This window comes from Saccopteryx leptura, chromosome 4, assembly GCF_036850995.1.
Source record: "Saccopteryx leptura isolate mSacLep1 chromosome 4, mSacLep1_pri_phased_curated, whole genome shotgun sequence".
Classification (NCBI taxonomy): domain Eukaryota; kingdom Metazoa; phylum Chordata; class Mammalia; order Chiroptera; family Emballonuridae; genus Saccopteryx; species Saccopteryx leptura.
In genome coordinates, this window is record NC_089506.1 from 212,608,434 (window position 1) to 212,629,296 (window position 20,863).

Consider the following 20,863-nt stretch of genomic DNA (forward strand, 5'->3'; position numbering starts at 1 on the left):
ATGACAGATGGGTGAAAATCACTAAAAAAAAAAAAAAAAAAAAAGGTCAATCTATTTAAAATCGGTATATAGAAACCTTTATAACAATATTATAACATTTCTAGGTAGGTTAGGAAGGAAGGGCTTTGTGGCTCCCGTGCCCAGATGTTGACTCTTAATCCTGATCACAAGTAAAGAGATGATGTGGTTTATTCCATGACGTGGGGAAGAGAAATGTACGATGAGACAATTTGGAAATTTTTAGACTCAGTTCTGTGAAAAAGAAAAAGTCTATAATGATTCTCAAATAGAATAAAGTCAAATGAGATGAGCTGAAAGAGATTAGGCTGGAATTCCAATAATGTTTACAGAATCGCCTAAAGGTTGATTCACCCAAACCCATGTGCAAACTGCAATGATGTTTTGGTTCCCCCTGTTACTGTAAACCAGGCCATAAAGACGAGCTGAATTCCTCAGAGTGTCAAGTCCCATTAACTTTATTCAACTTGAATTCTTCACCAGATTGCAAGAAAAGGTATGGGTTTGGAAAGACTCAAAATACAAAGGGTTGGTAGAAACATCCTGGGACTAGACCAGGGGTCCCCAAACTTTTTACAAAGGGGACCAGTTCACTGTCCCACAGACCGTTGGAGGGCTGGACTATAAAAAAAACTATGAACAAATCCCTATGCACACTGCACATATCTTATTTTAAAGTAAAAAAACAGAATGGGAACAAATACAATATTTAAAATAAAGAACAAGTAAATTTAAATCAACAAACTGACCAGTATTTCAATGGGAACTATGGGCCTGCTTTTGGCTAATGAGATGGTCAATGTATGGTTCCATATTTGTCACTGCTAGCCATAACAAGTGATATGAAGCACTTCCGGAGCCGTGATGCGTATGTGCCGCATCACTAGAAATAGTACTGTACGTGAGCAATGCCGTGCTTTGCTGCGCGGCCACATACAGTACTCCAGGAGCACAGGATGTGGCTGCTGACCACCAATGAAAGAAGTGTCCCTTCCGGAAGTGCCGCAGGGCTGGGTAAATGGCCTCAGGGGACTGCATGCGGCCCGCGGTCCGTGGTTTGGGGACCCCTGGACTAGACAGTCTCTGGGTCAAAGTTCAGAATAGTGGGTCAGTCCCCAGTGTGCAACCTCCATTCCAGACCCATCCTAGGAGAGTCATTTGCTTCTGCATTTGTAATCATTAGTTGAGAAAATAAAGTGATCCATAGCGCTGATGCTGATAGTGGTTTAGTAACTTTTTTAAAAAGATGCTTAAAAACATTCAGTAATCTGAGATATCAAATGTCTGATTTATTCATTTTCCAGGAGTGCTTAGGAAGACATTACTGGCTGGATCTGCACCCCCACCTCCATTAAGACATCAAGTAGAGTATGTATGGAATTGTTTGAAATGCCTAAGGGAATTGAATTAATCAGGCTTGTAAAGCATATATAATATTTAGAGGGGTCATCAACCTATCAAATTTATAATCTAGCTCTGACTGGATAGCTCAGTTGGTTGTAGCATCATCCTGAAGTGCAGAGGTGCCAGTTCAATCCCCAGTCAGGCACATACAGGAACAGATGTTCCTATCTCTCTCTTGCTCTCTCCCTTCCTCTCTCTAAAGCCAATAAAAGTATTTTATTTATTTATTTATTTATTTTATTTTTTTGTATTTTTCTGAAGTTGGAAATGGGGAGGCAGTCAGACAGACTCCCCCGCATGCGCCCGACCGGGATCCACCCGGCACGCCCACCAGGGGCAACGCTCTGCCCACCAGGGGACGATGCTCTGCCCATCTGGGGCGTCGCTCTGTTGCAACCAGAGCCATTCTAGCATCTGAGGCAGAAGCCATGGAGCCATCCTTAGTGCCCAAGCTAACTGCTCCAATGGAGCCTCGGCTGCGGGAGGGGAAGAGAGAGACAGAGAGGAAGGAGAGGGGGAGGGGTGGAGAAGCAGATGGGTGCTTCTCCTGTGTGCCCTGGCTGGGAATCGAACCTGGGACTCCCGCACGCCAGGCCAACGCTCTACCACTGAGCCAGCCAGCCAGGGCTAAAAGTAAACATTTTAAAAAATTTATGGCCCTGGCTGGTTTGCTCAGTGGATAGAGCATCAACTCAGTGTATGGATGCCCTGGGTTCCATTCCTGGTGAGGGCATAAGAGAAGCCACCATCTGCTTCTCTCCCCTCCCTCTCCCCCTTCTCTCCCTCTTTCCCTCCAGTAGCCAGCGGCTTGATTGGTTAAATTCACCAGGTGCTGAGGATAGCTCAGTTGGTCTGAGCATGTCAGCCTCAGGTGCTAAAAAATAGCATGGTTGATTCCAGCATTGGCCCTAGACAGGGCTTGCTGGTTGGAGTGCATGTGGGAGTCTGTCTCATTATCTCCCCTCCTCTCACTTAAAAAAAAAGAAGAAGAAAATTTATAATCTAATTGAACATTAATCAAAGAATGTGAAAGCCAGTTTTACAACCAAATTATAAAATTAATCAGTACAATGATGTCCAGAAACAAGTATAAAGGCTTAAGGAAAATGAAACGTTAGTTTAATAACTTTAATAAATTGTTTATAAATTAAGACTCAAATAAAGCCCTAGCCAGAGAGCTCATTTGGTTGGAGCATTGCCTCAATATGTCAAGGTTGCAAGTTAGATCCCTAGTCAGAGCACATATGGCAATCAACCAATGAATGCATAAATAGATGGAGCAAATTGATGTTTCTCTCTCTCTCTTCCATTCTCTATAAAATAATTTTTTAAAAAATAAACAGTTGCTTATTGTTTTTTTTTAAGTGAGAGGAGGGGAGATAGACAGATTCCGGCACGCGCCCTGACCGGGATCCACCTGGTGACCCAATCTGGGGATACTCAAATCAACTGAGCTATCCTCAGCGCCCCAGGCTGACACTTGAACCAGTTGAGCCACTGGCTGTGAAAGGGGAAGAGAGAGAGAAGGGGGAGAGGGAGGGGAAAGAAGCAGATGGTCATTTCTCGTGTGTACCCTGACCAGGGATCGAACCCAGGATGTCCACATGCCAGGCCGACACTCTATCCACTGAGCCAACCAACCAGAGCCAACAGATGCTAATTCTTTAAAAAACACACACACACACAAAAAAAACCCCAAAACAACACAAATAAAGCACAAGTCCCCTAACTCCTTAACTTGGGTATGGCTCCCTCACTAGTTTGTTACCAAGGGATGCCCCCTCTCCAAGGGCAGGTCTGAATCCATTCTGTTCTCATGGTCTTTCCCATCAGAGCAAAGCTGCTGGCACACAGCCACATTGTTGGGAGGGAGGGAGGAAGGGAGGGAGGGAGGAAGGGAGGGAGGGAGGAAGGGAGGGAGGGAGGAAGGGAGGACAGGGTGGAGGCTGTAGGCCACCCTAACCCCAGGCAGCCAACCCCTACCCTCAACCCCTGCCATGGCACACAGAGGCAAATAGGGAAGCACATTGCCTTTATTAATACTTCTAGCCCACAGGACACCTCAGGCCAGAGACTAAGCCCAAGGGTCTGGCCATCCTTGCAAAGCAGACCAGGCTCCAGCAGAGACGCTCAGGATGAGCAGTGGATCAGCTCAAGTGCTCAGCACTTCCCATGCGAGCAAAGGCCTGAGAAGAGGCAGAGAGAGCCCTGGTGAGGCGCCCGTTCCTACCTCTTGGGGGGAACTGAGCTCTCTCTCTCCTCTGATCTCTGAGGTCAGTCACTCAGTAGTCACCGACACAAGGTATGAGAGACTGCCATCCCTCCCAAGGGAAGCCCGAAGGGGTGACAGTGGTGGCATGAAGAAAGTGGGGGACACTCTCACCTCCATAGCCATTTTCCACTGGGCCGCTGCTGCCTCTTTTCACCTCAAGGCCCCCTAAGGTACAGACAGACAAGCCATGGGACCTGGGCCACAGAACTCTGAGTGCTCCTGCTCCCCCCAGCTTCACCCCAGGCCTTGGGAGACCCCCCACTCACCAAAAGGCCTGGGGCCCAGCTCTGGCCTCAGCTGCCCATAGGGCCCTAGGGAGAAGTACAAAAGAGGGGAGCGCTGAGTCCCCCCAATGGCCCTTGTTCTATCTGTTACCTCCCACCTTAGTCTAGGTTCCAGGATCATACTCAGGGCCCCTGCTCCACCTATCCCTCCTCCAGTCCCATCCATTCCGGCCCCCTTCACACTCCCACCACCATGAATGTCCCTTCCATCTCTGAAGGGCAATAGGATGGGCCTGGCCCCAGGACCCAGCTCCTTAAAGTCACCCTTTACCCTCCACACAATGCTCTTCCACATACCCCATTACCTGGCTGGCCTGCGACCTCTGGATATGCACCTATGGCCCCATATCCAGACTTCAAGGTGGCCCCCCAAGGCTGGAGGGAGGGCCAAGGAGAGCCCCTCACAGCCTCGGTCTGACCTGCAAAAGGAAAGCTGGCGTGGAAACCCCTGCCCACTGGACCTGGGCACCCAGCATACCCCAGTCTGCCAGGAGCCTCAGAGCGCCCCAGCCACTTGGCCTGGTCCCTACAGCCCTTGCCAGAGTTCACTCTGCTCCCTGAACTCTCATTTCTTACCATTTCCTTCAGAGGCTGGAGCTGCGGCTTTGGGGTACACCAGAGCTTCCCTGCCATACCCTGCAAGAGATCCATGCGATTCATTCCTGGCCAGTCCCTGGATGTCCCTTTACTCCAAACCCCCTGCACTGTCCCCTGGGTCCAACTCACCATCCCTAAAGCCATTGGCCCCAGGGAACCCTGGAGGAGGAAAGAGATCAGAGGCATGAGCAGTCCCTGAGCCTGGCGCCCCTCCCCCCCCACCCCCCCACCCCACCCCCAGGCACCTGGCTGCAGGAGGGCCTCAGAGAAGACGCCAGCTCCCAGACCACCATTCCTGTAACTAAAACCTGCAGGAGAGAGATTTGATGGGCTAGGGGAGGGGGGGGAGATGGCACTGGGGAAGCCAGAGTGACCAGCTCATGGAGAGAAAGACAGACTGACACCGAGGCCACCTAGAGGGCGCCTCTCACATCTCACACCCTCCTACCCTCAGCAAGCTAACCCTGTACAACCTTCTGGAAGCCTTCCCTGACTCCTCTCTGGCTGGTTCCCTTTCCACCTGGCCTGTCTGTCACTCTACCCTCACCTGACATGGTATCGCACCTGGCTCTGGTCACCGTTACAGCCCAGTACGTAGTAAATATGCACTGGGCGAACAAGGAAAGAGGCAGACGTGACAAAGATAGCAACAAGGAGGGCTCGCCACGAGGGAGGCACCAGCTCCTGCCCAAGATGAGGGCCCTGGGGGGCTCACCAACTTTCTGAGGCTTGAGGCCATCACCAAAGCCTGGAGTAGAAAAAATGGGGGTCAGAGATGGGCGTGTGTGTCCTAAAGAGCAGCAAGGGGTGGGGATGGGATGGGAGGAAGAATAATCCAGGGGAAGGGCCTCCTCACCCGGCTCTGCTCCTGGTCCGTAGCCACTCAAAGGGCGGTACACTGTGGGGAGAGTGGAGGATGGTGGGCGGACCCAGACTTCCCCAAGCACGGATCTTAGGAACTCTGAGGAGGAGGGGGGGCTCTTTCTATCCACAGGAGAAGGAATCAGAAGACGTGTTTAGGAAGCAGCAAGAGAGAGGGAGGGTAGACTCAGGAGGGACCTTCCTGGGCTGGAGAGCTGAGGCCGCCTGGGAAAGAGGGGGAGGGGGAGTGGCCCAGGTCCAGCACGGGGACACAGGCGGACGGACTTATACCTGCTTTCTGAGGCTTCAGGCCCCACTGGGTGGCTGGCGTTGGTGCTAGGAGGAAGCCAGGGGACAGGAGTGAGCTCAGGGCCAGGCAGGCTAGGACTTGGGGGAGCTGCCACGTTGGGGGTGACAGGGGGTCTCAGGGCCAGAATTCAGGCTTTTCTTCCTGGCTCACAGTAAGCCTCAGTCTCGGCTGAAGAATGGGCATGTGGGCTTCTGAGCAGCCCAGCAAGACTCGGCCCCTCCTGGGACCAGGCATACCACCCCTCTCATCGCCCCTCCTGCACACTGACCTGGGAACTTGCCATTCTGCACGGGGGGAGGGGGCTGGGATTTGGGGCCCCAGCCACCTGCTTTCCCAGAAGGGGCCCCCGGAGTGGGAAGCCTGGGGAGAAGCAATGGAGGAGCCTTCCCATTGCAGGGACCTAGATGGGAGAAGACGGGAGAGGGCGGTGAGCCCAGACCAGCACCTCCGCCAGGATGCCCGCCTGGCCTTGGCCCGGCCAGTCCACCAGCTTCTAGGGCAGACACAGCTTCCCGGGGTGGGGGTGGGGGTGGGGCATTGGTCAGGTCAGATAAAGCCCAGTGCCTGTGAGTCACAACCACAACCTGTGCTGGGGATCAGGTGACCCAGCCACCTGACATGGTTCCTGCTATTTGCCCAACCAGCCCTCCAGCTGTCCGGCAACCTCCCTCCTGCCCACCCCCAGCCTCTGGGACCTTACCTGGCTGCGCCCCCAGCCCATTTCCATTGCCATAGCCTAGAGAAGGAAAGCAGGCATGTGAGGGATGCTATTTGAGGGAGGGGGTTCCCGGAAGGAGAGGCAGGAGAAGGTACAGGATAGAAATGGGGGACTCTGCCATTTGCCTGGCTTCTGAGGTTTCATACCCCCTCCAAGACCTGCAGGAGAAACAGAGGCAGCCTCAGAAAGTGCCGGCCCCTTCCTGACAGTGAGCCCTCTCTCCCCGCTACTGAGACCCTCATGTACTCACCTGGCGGGAGCCCATTCCCTGGTGTGTATCCTGGGAGGAAGAGCAGGAATGAGGGCCGGGGCTGGGCTGGGAGCCTTCAGGTGGGGGTGGGAGAGGGGCAGGGATGGGCTCACCTGGCTTTGGAGGGCTCATACCCCCCCCCCAGGCTTGGGGAGAGACAGAGGCTGCGTGATAGGGGGACTCCGCTCTGCCCTTCTCTTTCCTAGGACCCAACTCTGCCCCATGGGGTCCTGTGCCATCTCTTCCCCTCCCCCCACCTCCCAGAACTCCACGCATGCGCTACCTCCCTCACTTGGCTGGGCCCCTCCACTGGGGAAGGCTCCGGCTCTCAGCCCATTCCTGTAAACTGGGGACACGGGCTGGGGGGTCGTGAGGGAGGAAGGGTGGAGGGAGTAGGCAGTTTCTGGGGGTAGAGTGGAGTGGGGGGTTCCGATTCTGACACCAATTTCTATTCTAGGGGTTTCCCAACACCACCAAGCAATTTTCAGATACCAGCTGGGTGTTATGCAATTTAACTCAATTCTGACACTATCTATCTGGAGTTAGCATCAAATCCCACAGATTAAGGGCTCAGTGCCCCTCCCACTTCAGGTGCCAATTGTCAGTCCAGGTTGTTACCTGGGCTTTTGTCCAACCAGCCAGCTATATAAATCAGGTTCCCATCACCCCCTGTTTGGTTTCAATTAATTTTCTAGAATGGCTCTCAGAACCAAGGAGAACAGTTAACGTACTAGATCACAGGTTTATTATAAAAGGATACAACTCAAGAACAGCCATAGGAACAAGATGCATAGGAGAAGGGGTGTGGGGAAGCATGAGGAGGTCCCATGCTCAAACCCACCACCATCCCTGAAGCTCTCTCAACCCTGTCCTTTGGGTGTTCATGGGGGCTTCAGTGCATGGGCACGATAAATTAAATCATTCCTCGCTGGTGATTGAACTCAGTTTCCATCACTGCCCCCTCCCAGAGGTCAGGGGGTGGGATTAAAAGTCCCAACCCTCCAATCACAAGGTGGGGTCCCCTGGCCACAAGCTCCTACCCTTAGGTGACGTAACAACTTTCCAAAAGTCACCTCATTACCAAAAAAAGAACCTTTATCAGTCTTAGCACTTGAAATATTCTATATATAGTCTTTTTTTTGTTTTTTTTTGGGGGGGGTTTTTTTAGAGAGGAGAGGGAGAGAGAGAGAGGAGAGACAAACAGAGAGAAAGGGGGGAGGAGCTGGAAGCATCAACTCCCATACGTGCCTTGACCAGGCAAGCCCAGGGTTTCGAACCGGCGACCTCAGCATTTCCAGGTCGATGCTTTATCCACTGCGCCACCGCAGGTCAGGCAGCACTTGGGATATTCTAAGGCTTTTAGGAGCCAGCTTTGTGCCAGGAATGGGAGGAAGATCAAAAGTATATTTCTTTTTTCTTAACCCTTTTATTGTTTATTTTATTGATTTTAGAGAGAGGAAGGGAGAGAGAGAGAGAGACAGGAACAGTGACCTCTCCTTTATGTGCCCTGATCGGGGATCGAACTGCCAGCCTCTGCCCTTTGGGACGATGCCCCAACTAACTGAGCTATCCGGCCAGGACCCAGAAGTATATTTCTTGTTATAAATCACAATATCAGCCTGACCAGGCAGTAGCACAGTGGATAGAGCGTCGGACTGGGATGCAGAGGACCCAGGTTTGAGACCCCGAGTTCACCAGCTTGGCCGTGGGCTCATCTGGTTTGAGCAAAAGCCCACCAGCTTGAACCCAAGGTTGCTGGCTCCAGCAAGAGGTTACTCGGTCTGCTGAAGGCCCGCGGTCAAGGCACATATGAGAAAGCAATCAATGAACAACTAAGGTGCTGCATCGTGCAACGAAAAACTAATGATTGATGCTTCTCATCTTTCTCAGTTCCTAACTGTCTGTCCCTGTCTATCCCTCTCTCTGACTCACTGTCTCTGTAAAAAATAAAAAAAATAAAAATAAATAAAACCCTATCAATAAATCACAATATCACAGTGGGGGCAGAGAAAGAGGGTTTACCTGGCTTCGGAGGCTTCATGCCCTCACCAATGCCTAGAAAAGGAATGGGAGCAGGTGAGGGACCCATTACCCACCCACTGGGCCTCTCCTCCAGAACCTGCATCTGGCCCCAGGGCCCACTCCACCACCTGGTCCATGCCTGGTGGGAACTGCAGGACCTGTGGGGACGGGAGAGGGAGACGGAGAGACAGAAGGAGACTGGGGGCTGGGCTGCCTTTTCTCCCAGTTTAGAAACCAGAAGCCCTGGGACTTCCTCGCCTCCTGCCACCTCCGTTCAATCACCAACTCGGAGATCTCCAAGTCTGGCAGGAACCCATAAGATGGCCATCAGAACAGGGTCTGGGTGAAGACCACTTCCCCCCTCCAAGGGCCCCCTACTCTCCTCCTTGCCAGCTTCTCTCAACCCCTCCGTACCTACCTGCTCTGGAGCCATTCTGAGCTGGGGCCCAGTGGGGTTGGGAAGGATGAACAGAGGGTTTGGAACCCTGGCTAAGGTGAGGTGAAAGCCGCTATGTGGTCCCTCAAAGCCCAGCCAGAACCAGGGATCCTTTTCATCATTCACCCACCTTGCCCCTCAAAAGCCTGGGGAGGCGGGAGAGGATGTCCAGGTGCAGTGCAGACCCCCCTCCCGTCTCACCTGGCTGGGCTCCCAGCCCGTTCCCGTTCCCGAGTCCTGGGGAGACACGTGGAAGTGGGGTATGAGTGGGGGGCAGCAAGCTCTGGACAGGTGAGGAGGGGACAGACAGGCAGGGGTGGACGCACCTGGCTTCTGAGGTTTCACAGCTGCTCCATAGCCTGGGGGAGAGACAGGCAGCCGGTGAGGGCCCCGGCCCCTCTCCTCGCCTTCCCAGAGCCTCAGCCCACCCCTACCTGGTCCGTAGCCGTTGTGAGCTGCAGGGCCTGTGGGGGGAAGGTAGGGGAACGATGAAGCTGGACATGGGGTTGAGGGGCTGCGGGTCCTTTGACCTTGTCCCCCACCCCGAGGTCCTTGGTGGACCTGACACCCCTTACTCCTGAATCAGGTAGTGCCACTCATCTTGAAGGAATGCGCAGAACCCCCACTCAATGCACTTAGTGTTGAGGGAGGGGGTGAAAGAGTGAGGCCTGAGAAGGCGGAGTAGGGACAGGATGGCTGTCCTCTCACCTGGCCCAGGGACTTGTGAGGTGGAGGACTAGCATAGACCGGGCCAGGTCTCTCCTGGGCACCGAGCCTCTGTCGCCCTGGTTCCCTGCGCCCTCAGCTCTTGCTTATCCCCCCCCCCCCCCGCAATTTCTAAGGCCCCAGGCCCTGCTGCCCTCACCTGGCGGGGCTCCCCGGCCACCATTTCCATGACCATAGCCTGAGGAGGGAAAGCAAGGGTGGGCCTCAGGGGCCCTGGAGGCAGACACAGGCAGCCCAAGAAGAGGCCGGTGGGGAGAGGGTCTCTCCCCTCACCTAGTGTCTGAGACTCCACTCCCCTACCCAGGCCACAGGCCAAGCCTCCAGCTCCCCATGCTGGGCACCTAGCTCTCTGCCCCCTCAGCCCCGGCCCCAGAGAAGGCCCCGCTGTTTGCAGGTCCTGGAGAAAGGTAGACAAATGCGAGTAAGGGCGGCTCTGGCTCCAGCTGGAATGTGAATAGAGCCAAGGCTACAGCAGGACTCACCTGGCTTTGGGGGCTTCATGCCCCCTGCAAAACCTGAAGAAAATTAGGGAGCAAGTGAAGGACTCGGGAGCACTCCCTCAGAGCCGTCCCGGTTCCTGCCCGCTCTACTCCTACCTGCTCCGTTTCCATTCGGGATGGCTGGGCCTGGGGAAGAGCAAGAGGGAGCTGAAGGGACTGGGACTCGGGCTGAGCTGAAGGCGGAGGCCCCCCTCCTGGACCAAGCCAGAACGCTGGTATCCTAGAGCAGGGGTCCCCAAACTTTTTACACAGGGGGCCAGTTCACTGTCCCTCAGACCGTTGGAGGGCCGGACTATAAGAAAAAACTATGAACAAATCCCTATGCACACTGCACATATCTTATTTTAAAGTAAAAAAACAAAACGGGAACAAATACAATATTTAAAATAAAGAACAAGTAAATTTAAATCAACAAACTGACCAGTATTTCAATGGGATCTATGGGCCTGCTTTTGGCTAATGAGATGGTCGATGTCCGGTTCCATATTTGTCACTGCTAGCCGTAACAAGGGATATGACGCGCTTCCGGAGCCCTGACGCGTGCGTCCCGCGTCACCGGAAGTAGTACTGTACGTGAACGATGCCTCTCACTGACCACAAATGAAATAGGTGCCCCTTCCGAAGTGCGGCGGGGGGGCTGGATAAATGGCCTCAGGGGGCTGCATGCAGCCCGCAGGCCGTGGTTTGGGGACCCCTGTCCTAGAGGATTCCCCCCAGAGCCCCTCAATATTCACTAGTCCTGCCCCTCGAAGTCCTAGGAGAGAGGGGAGAGGAGAAACCTACACACAGGCACCCCCAGGCTCACCTGGCTGCATTCCAAACCCGTGTCCGTTCCCATTCCCGAATCCTGAGGGGACAGAACCGGGTGGGGTGTAAATGAGGAAAGAGCTCAGGGTCTGGGAGAGGTGCAGAGAAACATGCTTAGGCTCACCTGGCTTCTGGGGTTTCACACCTGCTCCCACACCTGCTGGAGGGACAGGGAGCAGGTGAGGGATCTGGACCCAGTCCCGGCACCTCCCCAGAACCCCATGCACCTACCTGGTCCATAGCCATTTTGAGCTGCAGGACCTGGTGGAGGAAGACAGGGACTCATCAAGTGCCTGACCCCTAAGTTCTCACCCCAGTCCTCCACCTCAGTAGACACCCGGGGGTCCTAGACTACCCCTGCTGTCCAACCTCACTTAGGGAATGAATGTCATACCTAGCATACTGGGTCATCCTAGCTGTGTCACTGCCAGCCACCATGTCAGCGAGCCAAGAAGGTGAACTCCTTGATGTCTTTATCTCCTAATCCACCACAAGCCAGGAAGCAGCCTTAGCTCATGCACCCATGGCTTAGCCATCCGCAGAGCCTGCACTCTCCTGGTCCTCATTTCACAGTGGGCCTCGCCATCTAGTGGGCCCTCAGGACCCCGGTTGAATTTACACTCCTTCCTTTCTGCCTCGACTTCCCCACATTGCCCAGACCTTGGAGGGCCTGTCTCCAGCACTTGGGAGGCCCCTGGCTGTTTGTTGAGTGAGTGTGTCTTGTCAGACATCAAGTGGGAGAGGCAGATTGTGGGTCTCACCTGGCTTCTGAGGTTTTAGTGCTCCAGGACCTGGGGAAGAGATGGTGCTGTCCGAGAGTTCACCTCACTCCTCCTCTCCACTTAGAACGAGGGTCATTGCCCCTATAAGCTACCCCCTCAGTGACACCCATACTCCTGAGCTCTAGGGCAGCGGTTCTCAACCTGTGGGTTGCAACCCCAGCGGGGGTCGAACGACCCAAACACAGGGGTCACCTAAAGCCATCGGAAAATACATATTTATTATGCTGCTCCAGGGCCTTACCTGGCTGAGGTCCTGCTCCTGGGAAAGCACCGTTCCCTGCTCCTGGGGGACAGAGCAGGAGGGAGTAAGGAGAGATCTGGGACATGGGGGCGGGGGGAGCAGACAGATATGAAGATATGAATAGAGTGGGGCTCACCTGGCTTCTGGGGTTTTCCATTCCCTCCATAGCCTAGGGAAAAAATAAGCAGGTGAGGAACCCCGAAACGACCACCTCTGGTCCAGCCCCGGAAACTCAGCTTCTACCCTCATACACCAGCCTCCCTTCTCTACCTGGTGCAAGGCTATTCTGTGTAGTGAAACCTGTTGGGGGTGGAGAGGCATAAGAATATGAGAACAAGAAAGCTGTGTGCTGCTGAAGTGGGAATGGTCCACAGCCTTCTCGAACCTGCTCCGCAGTTCTCTGGCCTCCCCCACACATCCCTGTGTTCATCCTGTCCCGGTTCACAAAGTGGGCAGGTTCTCTGTGATGACCTATGAGAGGAACTGAACTAGGCAGACTGAGGCAGTGAGGAACTGCAGCCCCTGACCGCTCCCCACAGCTGTCCTTTGTTTCTGGCCCATGAGACTTCCAGGTGACTTAAGTCCTGCTGCTTCTTCCTGCCAGTGCAGGGATCCAGGGAGTCCAGCCCTGGAAACATCAGCCTCCAGGACCCAGGGATTTTCATCTCTCCAATCCCCGGGCCTCCGGTGCCCTTCCGGCCTCAGGTCTGCCCTCTCACTCTCCACCACCCATGGGTTCTTTCAGCCTCACAGTCCTGACGGTCCTCGCGATGTCACTGGGCTGTGTGATTCTGTGGTGTGTGCTGAGCTTAGGGTGTTGTTGTTGCTGTCAAGGTTAATCTGAACAGAATCTGCAGTTTCTGCAGAGAAACATCCTTAGGCTTACCTGGTTTCTGGGGTTTCACACCTGCTCCCACACCTGGTGGAGGGACAGGGAGCAGGTGAGGGAATAGGTCCTATCCCGGCACCTCCCAGAACCTCATGCATCTACCTGGTCCATAGCCATTTTGAGCTGCAGGGCCTGGTGGACAGAGAGAGGGGCTTCTCTGAGATTCCACTCAAGCCTGGCCCTTTAGCTCTAACCTCAGACTTGGACCCACAGACTCTTTGTTTCTGGGTCTGAGACTTCACTCTGGTGTCCAGCCTCCCTTGGGGCCTGACTGTCATACCTAGCTTCCTGGGTCACTCACCCTGGCTGAGTGTCACTGTGAGCCGCCCTGTCAACCAGTCAGGAAGGTGAACTCTTTGACTCCTCCTTCCCCTCACCAGCTACAGGATAGCAGCCCTAGCTCCTGCCCCTATGGCCTCTCAGCCATTTGCAGAGCTTGAACTGTCCTGGTCCTCATTTTACAGTGGGCCTCGCCCTCTAGTGGGCAGTCTGAACCGGGTGAATTTACACTCCTTCCTGTCTGCCTCCACCTGCCTACATTGCCCAGGCTATTGGAGGGCCTCTCTCCAGCACTTGGGAAGTCCCTGATGATTGTTGAGTATGTGTGACTTGTCAGACACCAAGTAGGAGAGACAGAGTGTGGGTCTCACCTGGCTTCTGAGGTTTTAGTCCTCCCGGACCTGGGTAGAGAAGGTGATGTCCGTGAGTCTGTGAGTTCGTGAGTCCAGCTCGCTCCTCCTCTCCTCTTAGACGCAGGGTCTGCGTCCCTATCAGACACCCCCTCAGTGACACCCATACTCCTGAGCTGCAGGGCCTTACCTGGCTGAGGTCCTGCTCCGGGGAAGGCACCGTTCCCCACGCCTGGAGAGAGAGAGCGGGAGACAGTAAGGAGAGGTCTGGAATTGGGGGGACTGGACAGATACAAAGAGACGGTACATGGTGGGGCTCACCTGGCTTCTGGGGTTTTCCATTCCCTCCATAGCCTGGGGAAGAGATGAGCAGGTGAGGAACCCCGAAGTTACCACCTCAGGCCGCCCCAGAAACTCAGCTTCTACCCTCATACACCAGCCTCCCTTCTCTACCTGGTGCAAAGCCATTCTGCGCTGCGAGACCTGTTGGGTGGGGGCGTGAGGACATGAAACAAGAACGCTGTGTGCTGCTGAAGTGAAAATAGCTCCCACTCTCCTCGACCCTGCCCCACAAACACCTGGCCTCCATTTACACATCCCTCCGTTCACCCTGTCCGGATTCACAAAATGGGCAGGGTATCTGTGATGACCTATGACAGGAACGGGCTGAGCAGACTGAGGCAGTGAGGAACTGTTGACCCAGACCACTCCCCACAGCTGCCCTTTGTTCCTGGCCCATGAGACTTCCAGGTGACTTCAGTCCTGCTGCTTCTTCCTGCCAGTGCAGGGATCCAGGGAGTCCAGCCCTGGAAATATCAGCCTCCAGGACCCAGCGTTTTTCATCTCTCCAATCCCCAGGCCTCCAATGCGCTTCCAGCCTCAGGTCTGCCCTCTCACTCTCCACCACCCAAGAGGTCTTTCATCCTCATGGTCCTGACTTTCCTCGAGATGTCACTGGGCTGTGTGATTCTGTGGTGTGTGCTGAGCTAAGGAGTTGTGGGCACAGTCAAGGTGGATCTGCACAGAATCTGCAGTTTCTACAGAGAAACATCCTTAGGCTCACCTGGCTTCTGGGGTTTCACACCTGCTCCCACACCTGGTGGAGGGATAGGGGGCAGGTGAGGGATCCAGACCCTATCCGGTCACCTCCCCAGAACCCCATGCACCTACCTGGTCCATAGCCATTTTGAGCAGCAGGGCCTGGTGGATGGAGAGAGGGTGCTCTGGGTACTGGGCTGTGTATTAAGCTCCACCCCAGCCTCACCCCAAACCTCGACCCCTCCGGAATCCCAGTCCTTGGTCCTAGATATTCCCCAGACGAGCTGTCGCTCTTAGGGCCTCAGTGTCCTAACTAGGTTCCTGGGTCATCCTGGCTGGGTGTCACTGCCATCCACAATGTCAGCCAACCAGAAAGAGGGACACCTTGATGCCTCCTTCCCATTACCAGCCAAATGTTATCAGCCTGAGCTCCTGCCATTTGCAGATCCTGCGCTTTCCCTGCTCCTCATTTTGAAGTGGAACATGCCCTCTAGTGGGCAGTCTGGACACTGTTTGAATTTTATTATTACTTTTTACCAAAGAGACAGAGACACAGAGAGACTGAGAGACAGACAGGAAGGGAAAGAGATGAGTAAGTACCATTAAGTTGTAGTTGTGGCAGCTTAGTTGTTCATTGCTTGCGTATGTGACTTGACCGGTGGCAGAGGAATAGGCCCGAGCCAGTCCCCCTTGCTCAACCAGTGACCGTGGGCTCATGTCAGCGACCTGCAGTAATGTCTATGATCCCATGCTCAAGATGGAAATGACCTGCTCAATCTTATACGACCTGGTCAAGTTACATAAACCCTGCTCAAGCCAGCAGCCTCTGCCTTTTGAACCTGGGCCTCAGCATCCTACACCAATGCTCTATTCACTATGCCATGCCCTGTTAGGCCCACATTGAATTCACACTCCTTCCTGTATTATTCCATCTTCCTACAAGATTCAGGCTCTTGGAGGGCCTGTTTCCAGCACTTGGGAGGCCCCTGGCTGTTTGTTGAGTGAGTGTGACTTGTCAGACACCAAGTGGGAGAGGCAGAGTGTGGGTCTCACCTGACTTCTGAGGCTTTAGTGCTCCAGGACCTGGGAAAGAGAAGGTGCTGTCCATGAGTCTGTGAGTCCGTGAGTGCACCTCGCTCCTCCTCTTTACGTAGAACCAGGGACATTGCCCCTATAAGCTATCCGCTCAGTGATACCCATACTCCTGAGCTCTAGGGCCTTACCGGGCTGAGGTCCTGCTCCGGGGAAGGCACCGTTCCCTGCTCCTGGGGGACAGAGCAGGAGGGAGTAAGGAGAGATCCGGGACTTGGGGATGGGAGCAGATATAAAGATACTGCACAGAGTGGGCCTCACCTGGCTTCTGGGGTTTTCCATTCCCTCCATAGCCTGGGGAAGAGATGAGCAGGTGAGGAACCCAGACATGACCAAATCTGAGCTGGCCCCAGAAGCTCAGCTTCTACCCTCATACACCAGCCTCCCTTCTCTACCTGGTGCAAAGCCATTCTGTGCTGTGAGACCTGTTGGAGTGGAGCGTAAGGATATGGAAACTAGAAAGCTGTGTGCTGCTGAAGTGGGAGTGGCCCCCAGCCTTCTCCAACCTGCCCCGCAGTTCTCTGGCCTCCCCCACACATCCCTATGTTCACCCTGTCCCGATTCACAAAGTGGGCAGGTTCTCTGTGACGACCTATGACATGAATGGAGCTGGGAAAACTGAGGCAGTGAGGAACTGGAGCCCCTGACCGCTCCCCACAGCTGCCCTTTGTTTCTGGCCCATGAGACTTCCAGGTGACTTAAGTCCTGCTGCTTCTTCCTGCCAGTGCAGGGATCCAGGGAGTCCAGCCCTGAAACATCAGCCTCCAGCTTCCAGGGATTTTCATCTCTCCAATCCCCAGACCTCCAGTGCCCTTCTGGTCTCAGATCTGTTCTCTCACTTTCCACCACCCATGGGTTCTTTCAGCCTCACGGTCCTGTTGGTCCTCGCAATGTCACTAGGCTTGTGTGGTCTGGGGTGTGTGCTGTGTTTAGGGAGCCACTGGCCCTGTCAAGGTTGATTTGCAATTTTTGCAGAGAAATAGGGTGAGGCTCACCTGGCATCTGGGGCTTCACACCTGCTGCAACACCTGGTGGAGGGACAGGGAGCAGGTGAGGGAATAGGTCCTATCCCGGCACCTCCCAGAACCCCATGCACCTACCTGGTCCGTAGCCATTTTGAGCTGCAGGGCCTGGTGGACAGAGAGAGGGGCTTCTCTGAGATTCCACTCAAGCCTGGCCCTTTAGCTCTAACCTCAGACTTGGACCCACAGACTCTTTGTTTCTGGGTCTGAGACTTCACTCTGGTGTCCAGCCTCCCTTGGGGCCTGACTGTCATACCTAGCTTCCTGGGTCACTCACCCTGGCTGAGTGTCACTGTGAGCCGCCCTGTCAACCAGCCAGGAAGGTGAACTCTTTGACCCCTACTTCCCCTCACCAGCCACATGCTAGCAGCCCTAGCTCCTGCCCCCATGGCCTCTCAGCCATTTGCAGAGCTTGAACTGTCCTGGTCCTCATTTTACAGTGGGCCTCCCCTCTAGTGGGCAGTCTGAACCGGGTGAATTTACACTCCTTCCTGTCTGCCTCCACCTGCCTACATTGCCCAGGCTATTGGAGGGCCTGTCTCCAGCACTTGGGAAGTCCCTGATGATTGTTGAGTAAGTGTGACTTGTCAGATACCAAGTAGGAGAGACAGAGTGTGGGTCTCACCTGGCTTCTGAGGTTTTAGTCCTCCCGGACCTGGGTAGAGAAGGTGATGTCCGTGAGTCTGTGAGTTCGTGAGTCCAGCTCGCTCCTCCTCTCCTCTTAGACCCAGGGTCTGCGTCCCTATCAGACACCTCCTCAGTGACACCCATACTCCTGAGCTGCAGGGCCTTACCTGGCTGAGGTCCTGCTCCAGGGAAGGCACCGTTCCCTACGCCTGGAGAGACAGAGCAGGAGCGAGTAAGGAGAGGTCTGGAATTGGGGGGACTGGACAGATACAAAGAGACGGTACATGGTGGGGCTCACCTGGCTTCTGGGGTTTTCCATTCCCTCCATAGCCTGGGGAAGAGATGAGCGAAGGTGAGCAACCCCAAAGCCACCACTTCAGGCCGGGCCCAGAAACTCAGCTTCTACCCTCATACACCAGCCTCCCTTCTCTACCTGGGGCAAAGCCATTCTGCACTGAGAGACCTGTTGAGTGGGGGCGTGAGGACATGAAACAAGAACGCTGTATGCTGCTGAAGTGAAAATAGCTCCCACTCTCCTCGACCCTGCCCCACGGACACCTGGCCTCCATTTACACATCCCTCCGTTCACCCTGTCCCGATTCACAAAGTGGGCAGGGTATCTGTGATGACCTATGACAGGAACGGCTGGGCAGACTGAGGCAGTGAGGAACTGGAGACCCTGACGGCTCCCCACAGCTGCCCTTTGTTTTTGGCCCATGAGACTTCCAGGTGACTTAAGTCCTGCTGCTTCTTCCTGTCAGTACAGGGATCCAGGGAGTCCAGCCCTGGAAACATCAGCCTCCAGGACCCAGCGTTTTTCATCTCCAATCCCCAGGCCTCCAGTGCCCTTCCGGCCTCAGATCTGCCCTCTCACTCTCCACCACCCAAGGGGTCTTTCAGCCTCATGGTCCTGACTTTCCTCGAGATGTCACTGGGCTGTGTGATTCTGTGGTGTGTGCTGAGTTAGGGAGTTGTGGGCGTAGTCAAGGTGGATCTGCACAGTTTCTGCAGTTTCTATGGAGAAACATCCTTAGGCTCACCTGGCTTCTGGGGTTTCACACCTGCTCCCACACCTGGTGGAGGGACAGGGAGCAGGTGAGGGATCCAGACCCTATCCCGTCACCTCCCCAGAACCCCATGCACCTACCTGGTCCATAGCCATTTTGAGCTGCAGGGCCTGGTGGATGGAGAGAGGGGGTTCTGGGTACTGGGCTGTGTATTAAGCTCCACCCCAGCCTCACCCCAAACCTCGACCCCTCCGGAATCCCAGTCCCTGGTCCTGGATGTTCCCCTGGCGTGCATTCGCTCTTAGGGCCTCAATGTCATAACTAGCTTCCTGAGCATCCTGGCTGGTTGTCACTGCCATCCTCAATGTCAGCCAGCCTGGAAAGGGTACACCTTGACACCTCCTTTCCTTCACCAGCTAAATGCTATCATCCTTAGCTCCTGCCACTTGCAGATCCTGCCTTTTCCCTGCTCCTCATTTTGCAGGAGGCCCCGCCCTCTAGTGGGCAGTTTGGAACACGGTTCAAAAAAAATTTTTTTTTTTCCGAGCTGAGAGAGCCACCAACAGGGACAGGAAGAGAGAGGTGAGATCAGCTCCTAGTGGTAGGACCTTAGTTGCTCATTGCTTGCTTTCCCATATTTGTCTTGACAAAGGCTGGCGGCTCCCACTGAACCAGTGACCCCTTGTCAAGTCAGCAACCGTGGGCTCAGCCAGCAACCATGCGGTCATATCTGTGATCCCATGCCCACCTGTCATCCCCACGCTCAAGCTGGTAAGTTAGGCTCAAGTTACATGAGCCCACGATCAATCTTGCCACCTCAGGGTTTTGAACCTGGGTCCACATTATTCCAGGGTGACACTCTATCCACGACACGACTGCCTGGTCAGGCCCATGGTGCCATTCACACTCCCTGTAGTCTTCCACCTGCCCACATGCTTCAGGTCCTTGGAGGGACTGTCTGCAGCACTTGGAGGCCACTGAATATTTCTTGAGTGAGTATCTCTTGTCAGACACCAAGTGGGAGAGGCGGAGTGTGGGTCTCACCTGGCTTCTGAGGTTTTAGTCCTCCAGGACCTGGGGAAGACAAGGTGATGTCCGTGAGTCTGTGAGTCCGTGAGTCCACCTCGCTCCTCCTCTTTACTTAGAACCAGGGTCAGTGTCCCTATCAGACACCTCCTCAGTGACACCCATAGTCCTGAGCTCCAGGGCCTTACCTGGCTGAGGTCCTGCTCCGGGGAAGGCACCGTTCCCTGCTCCTGGGGGACAGAGCAGGAGGGAGTAAGGAGAGATTCGGGACGTGGGGGTAGGGAGCAGATATAAAGATACTGCACAGAGTGGGCCTCACCTGGCTTCTGGGGCTTTCCATTCCCTCCATAGCCTGGGGAAGAGATGAGCAGGTGAGGAACCCCGACGCCACCCCCTCTGAGCCGGCTACAGAAACTCAGCTTCTCCCTCATACACCAGCCTCCCTTCTCTACCTGGTGCAAAGCCATTCTGCACTACGAGACCTGTTGGAGTGGAGCGTAAGGATATGGAAACTAGAAAGCTGTGTGCTGCTGAAGTTGGAATGGCCCCCAGCCTTCTTCAACCTGCCCCGCAGTTCTCTGGCCTCCCCCACAAATCCCTATGTTCACCCTGTCCCGATTCACAAAGTGAGCAGGTTCTCTGTGATCACCTATGACATGAATGGAGCTGGGAAAACTGAGGCAGTGAGGAACTGGAGCCCCTGACCGCTCCCCACAGCTGCCCTTTGTTTCTGGCCCATGAGACTTCCAGGTGACTTAAGTCCTGCTGCTTCTTCCTGCCAGTGCAGGGATCCAGGGAGTCCAGCCCTGGAAACATCAGCCTCCAGGACCCAGCGTTTTTCATCTCTCCAATCCCCAGACCTCCAGTGCACTTCCGGCCTCAGATCTGTTCTCTCACTTTCCACCACCCATGGGTTCTTTCAGTCTCACGGTTCTGTTGCTCCTCATGATGTCACTGGGCCTGTGTGGTCTGGGGTGTGTGCTGTGTTTTGGGAGCCACTGGCCCTTTCAAAGTTGATTTGCAATATTTGCAGAGAAATAGGGAGAGGCTCACCTGGCATCTGGGGCTTCACACCTGCTGCAACACCTGGTGGAGGGACAGGGAGCAGGTGAGGGAATAGGTCCTATCCCGGCACCTCCCAGAACCCCATGCACCTACCTGGTCCATAGCCATTTTGAGCTGCAGGGCCTGGTGGACAGAGAGAGGGGCTTCTCTGAGATTCCACTCAAGCCTGGCCTTTAGCTCTAACCTCAGACTTGGACCCACAGACTCTGTGTTTCTGGGTCTGAGACTTCACTCTGGCGT

General features: G+C 54.6%; 1 protein-coding gene across 1 annotated transcript in view; it reads right to left on the minus strand.

Moving 5' to 3' along the window:
• Positions 1–3,532: 3,532 nt before the first annotated feature.
• GREP1 (glycine rich extracellular protein 1) overlaps positions 3,533–20,863 on the minus strand; it is a 38,038-nt gene continuing 20,707 nt past the window's right edge. Inside the window, exons 36-68 of the mRNA XM_066383663.1 lie at positions 20,612–20,644; positions 19,878–19,910; positions 19,747–19,788; positions 19,577–19,606; positions 18,566–18,598; positions 17,824–17,856; positions 16,872–16,904; positions 16,138–16,170; positions 16,008–16,049; positions 15,838–15,867; positions 14,810–14,842; positions 14,068–14,100; positions 13,937–13,978; positions 13,115–13,147; positions 12,365–12,397; positions 12,229–12,270; positions 11,967–11,996; positions 11,437–11,466; positions 11,330–11,362; positions 9,499–9,636; positions 9,374–9,409; positions 8,737–8,769; positions 6,447–6,482; positions 6,015–6,146; positions 5,432–5,473; positions 5,291–5,323; positions 4,821–4,883; positions 4,705–4,734; positions 4,555–4,614; positions 4,284–4,397; positions 3,961–4,005; positions 3,806–3,859; positions 3,533–3,608 (exon numbers count right to left, since the gene is read on the minus strand). Of these exons, the coding sequence (XP_066239760.1) occupies positions 3,583–3,608; positions 3,806–3,859; positions 3,961–4,005; positions 4,284–4,397; positions 4,555–4,614; positions 4,705–4,734; positions 4,821–4,883; positions 5,291–5,323; positions 5,432–5,473; positions 6,015–6,146; positions 6,447–6,482; positions 8,737–8,769; positions 9,374–9,409; positions 9,499–9,636; positions 11,330–11,362; positions 11,437–11,466; positions 11,967–11,996; positions 12,229–12,270; positions 12,365–12,397; positions 13,115–13,147; positions 13,937–13,978; positions 14,068–14,100; positions 14,810–14,842; positions 15,838–15,867; positions 16,008–16,049; positions 16,138–16,170; positions 16,872–16,904; positions 17,824–17,856; positions 18,566–18,598; positions 19,577–19,606; positions 19,747–19,788; positions 19,878–19,910; positions 20,612–20,644 (1,493 nt within the window). The 3' untranslated portion in view covers positions 3,533–3,582. The remainder of the gene's footprint in view (positions 3,609–3,805; positions 3,860–3,960; positions 4,006–4,283; positions 4,398–4,554; positions 4,615–4,704; positions 4,735–4,820; positions 4,884–5,290; positions 5,324–5,431; positions 5,474–6,014; positions 6,147–6,446; positions 6,483–8,736; positions 8,770–9,373; positions 9,410–9,498; positions 9,637–11,329; positions 11,363–11,436; positions 11,467–11,966; positions 11,997–12,228; positions 12,271–12,364; positions 12,398–13,114; positions 13,148–13,936; positions 13,979–14,067; positions 14,101–14,809; positions 14,843–15,837; positions 15,868–16,007; positions 16,050–16,137; positions 16,171–16,871; positions 16,905–17,823; positions 17,857–18,565; positions 18,599–19,576; positions 19,607–19,746; positions 19,789–19,877; positions 19,911–20,611; positions 20,645–20,863) is intronic.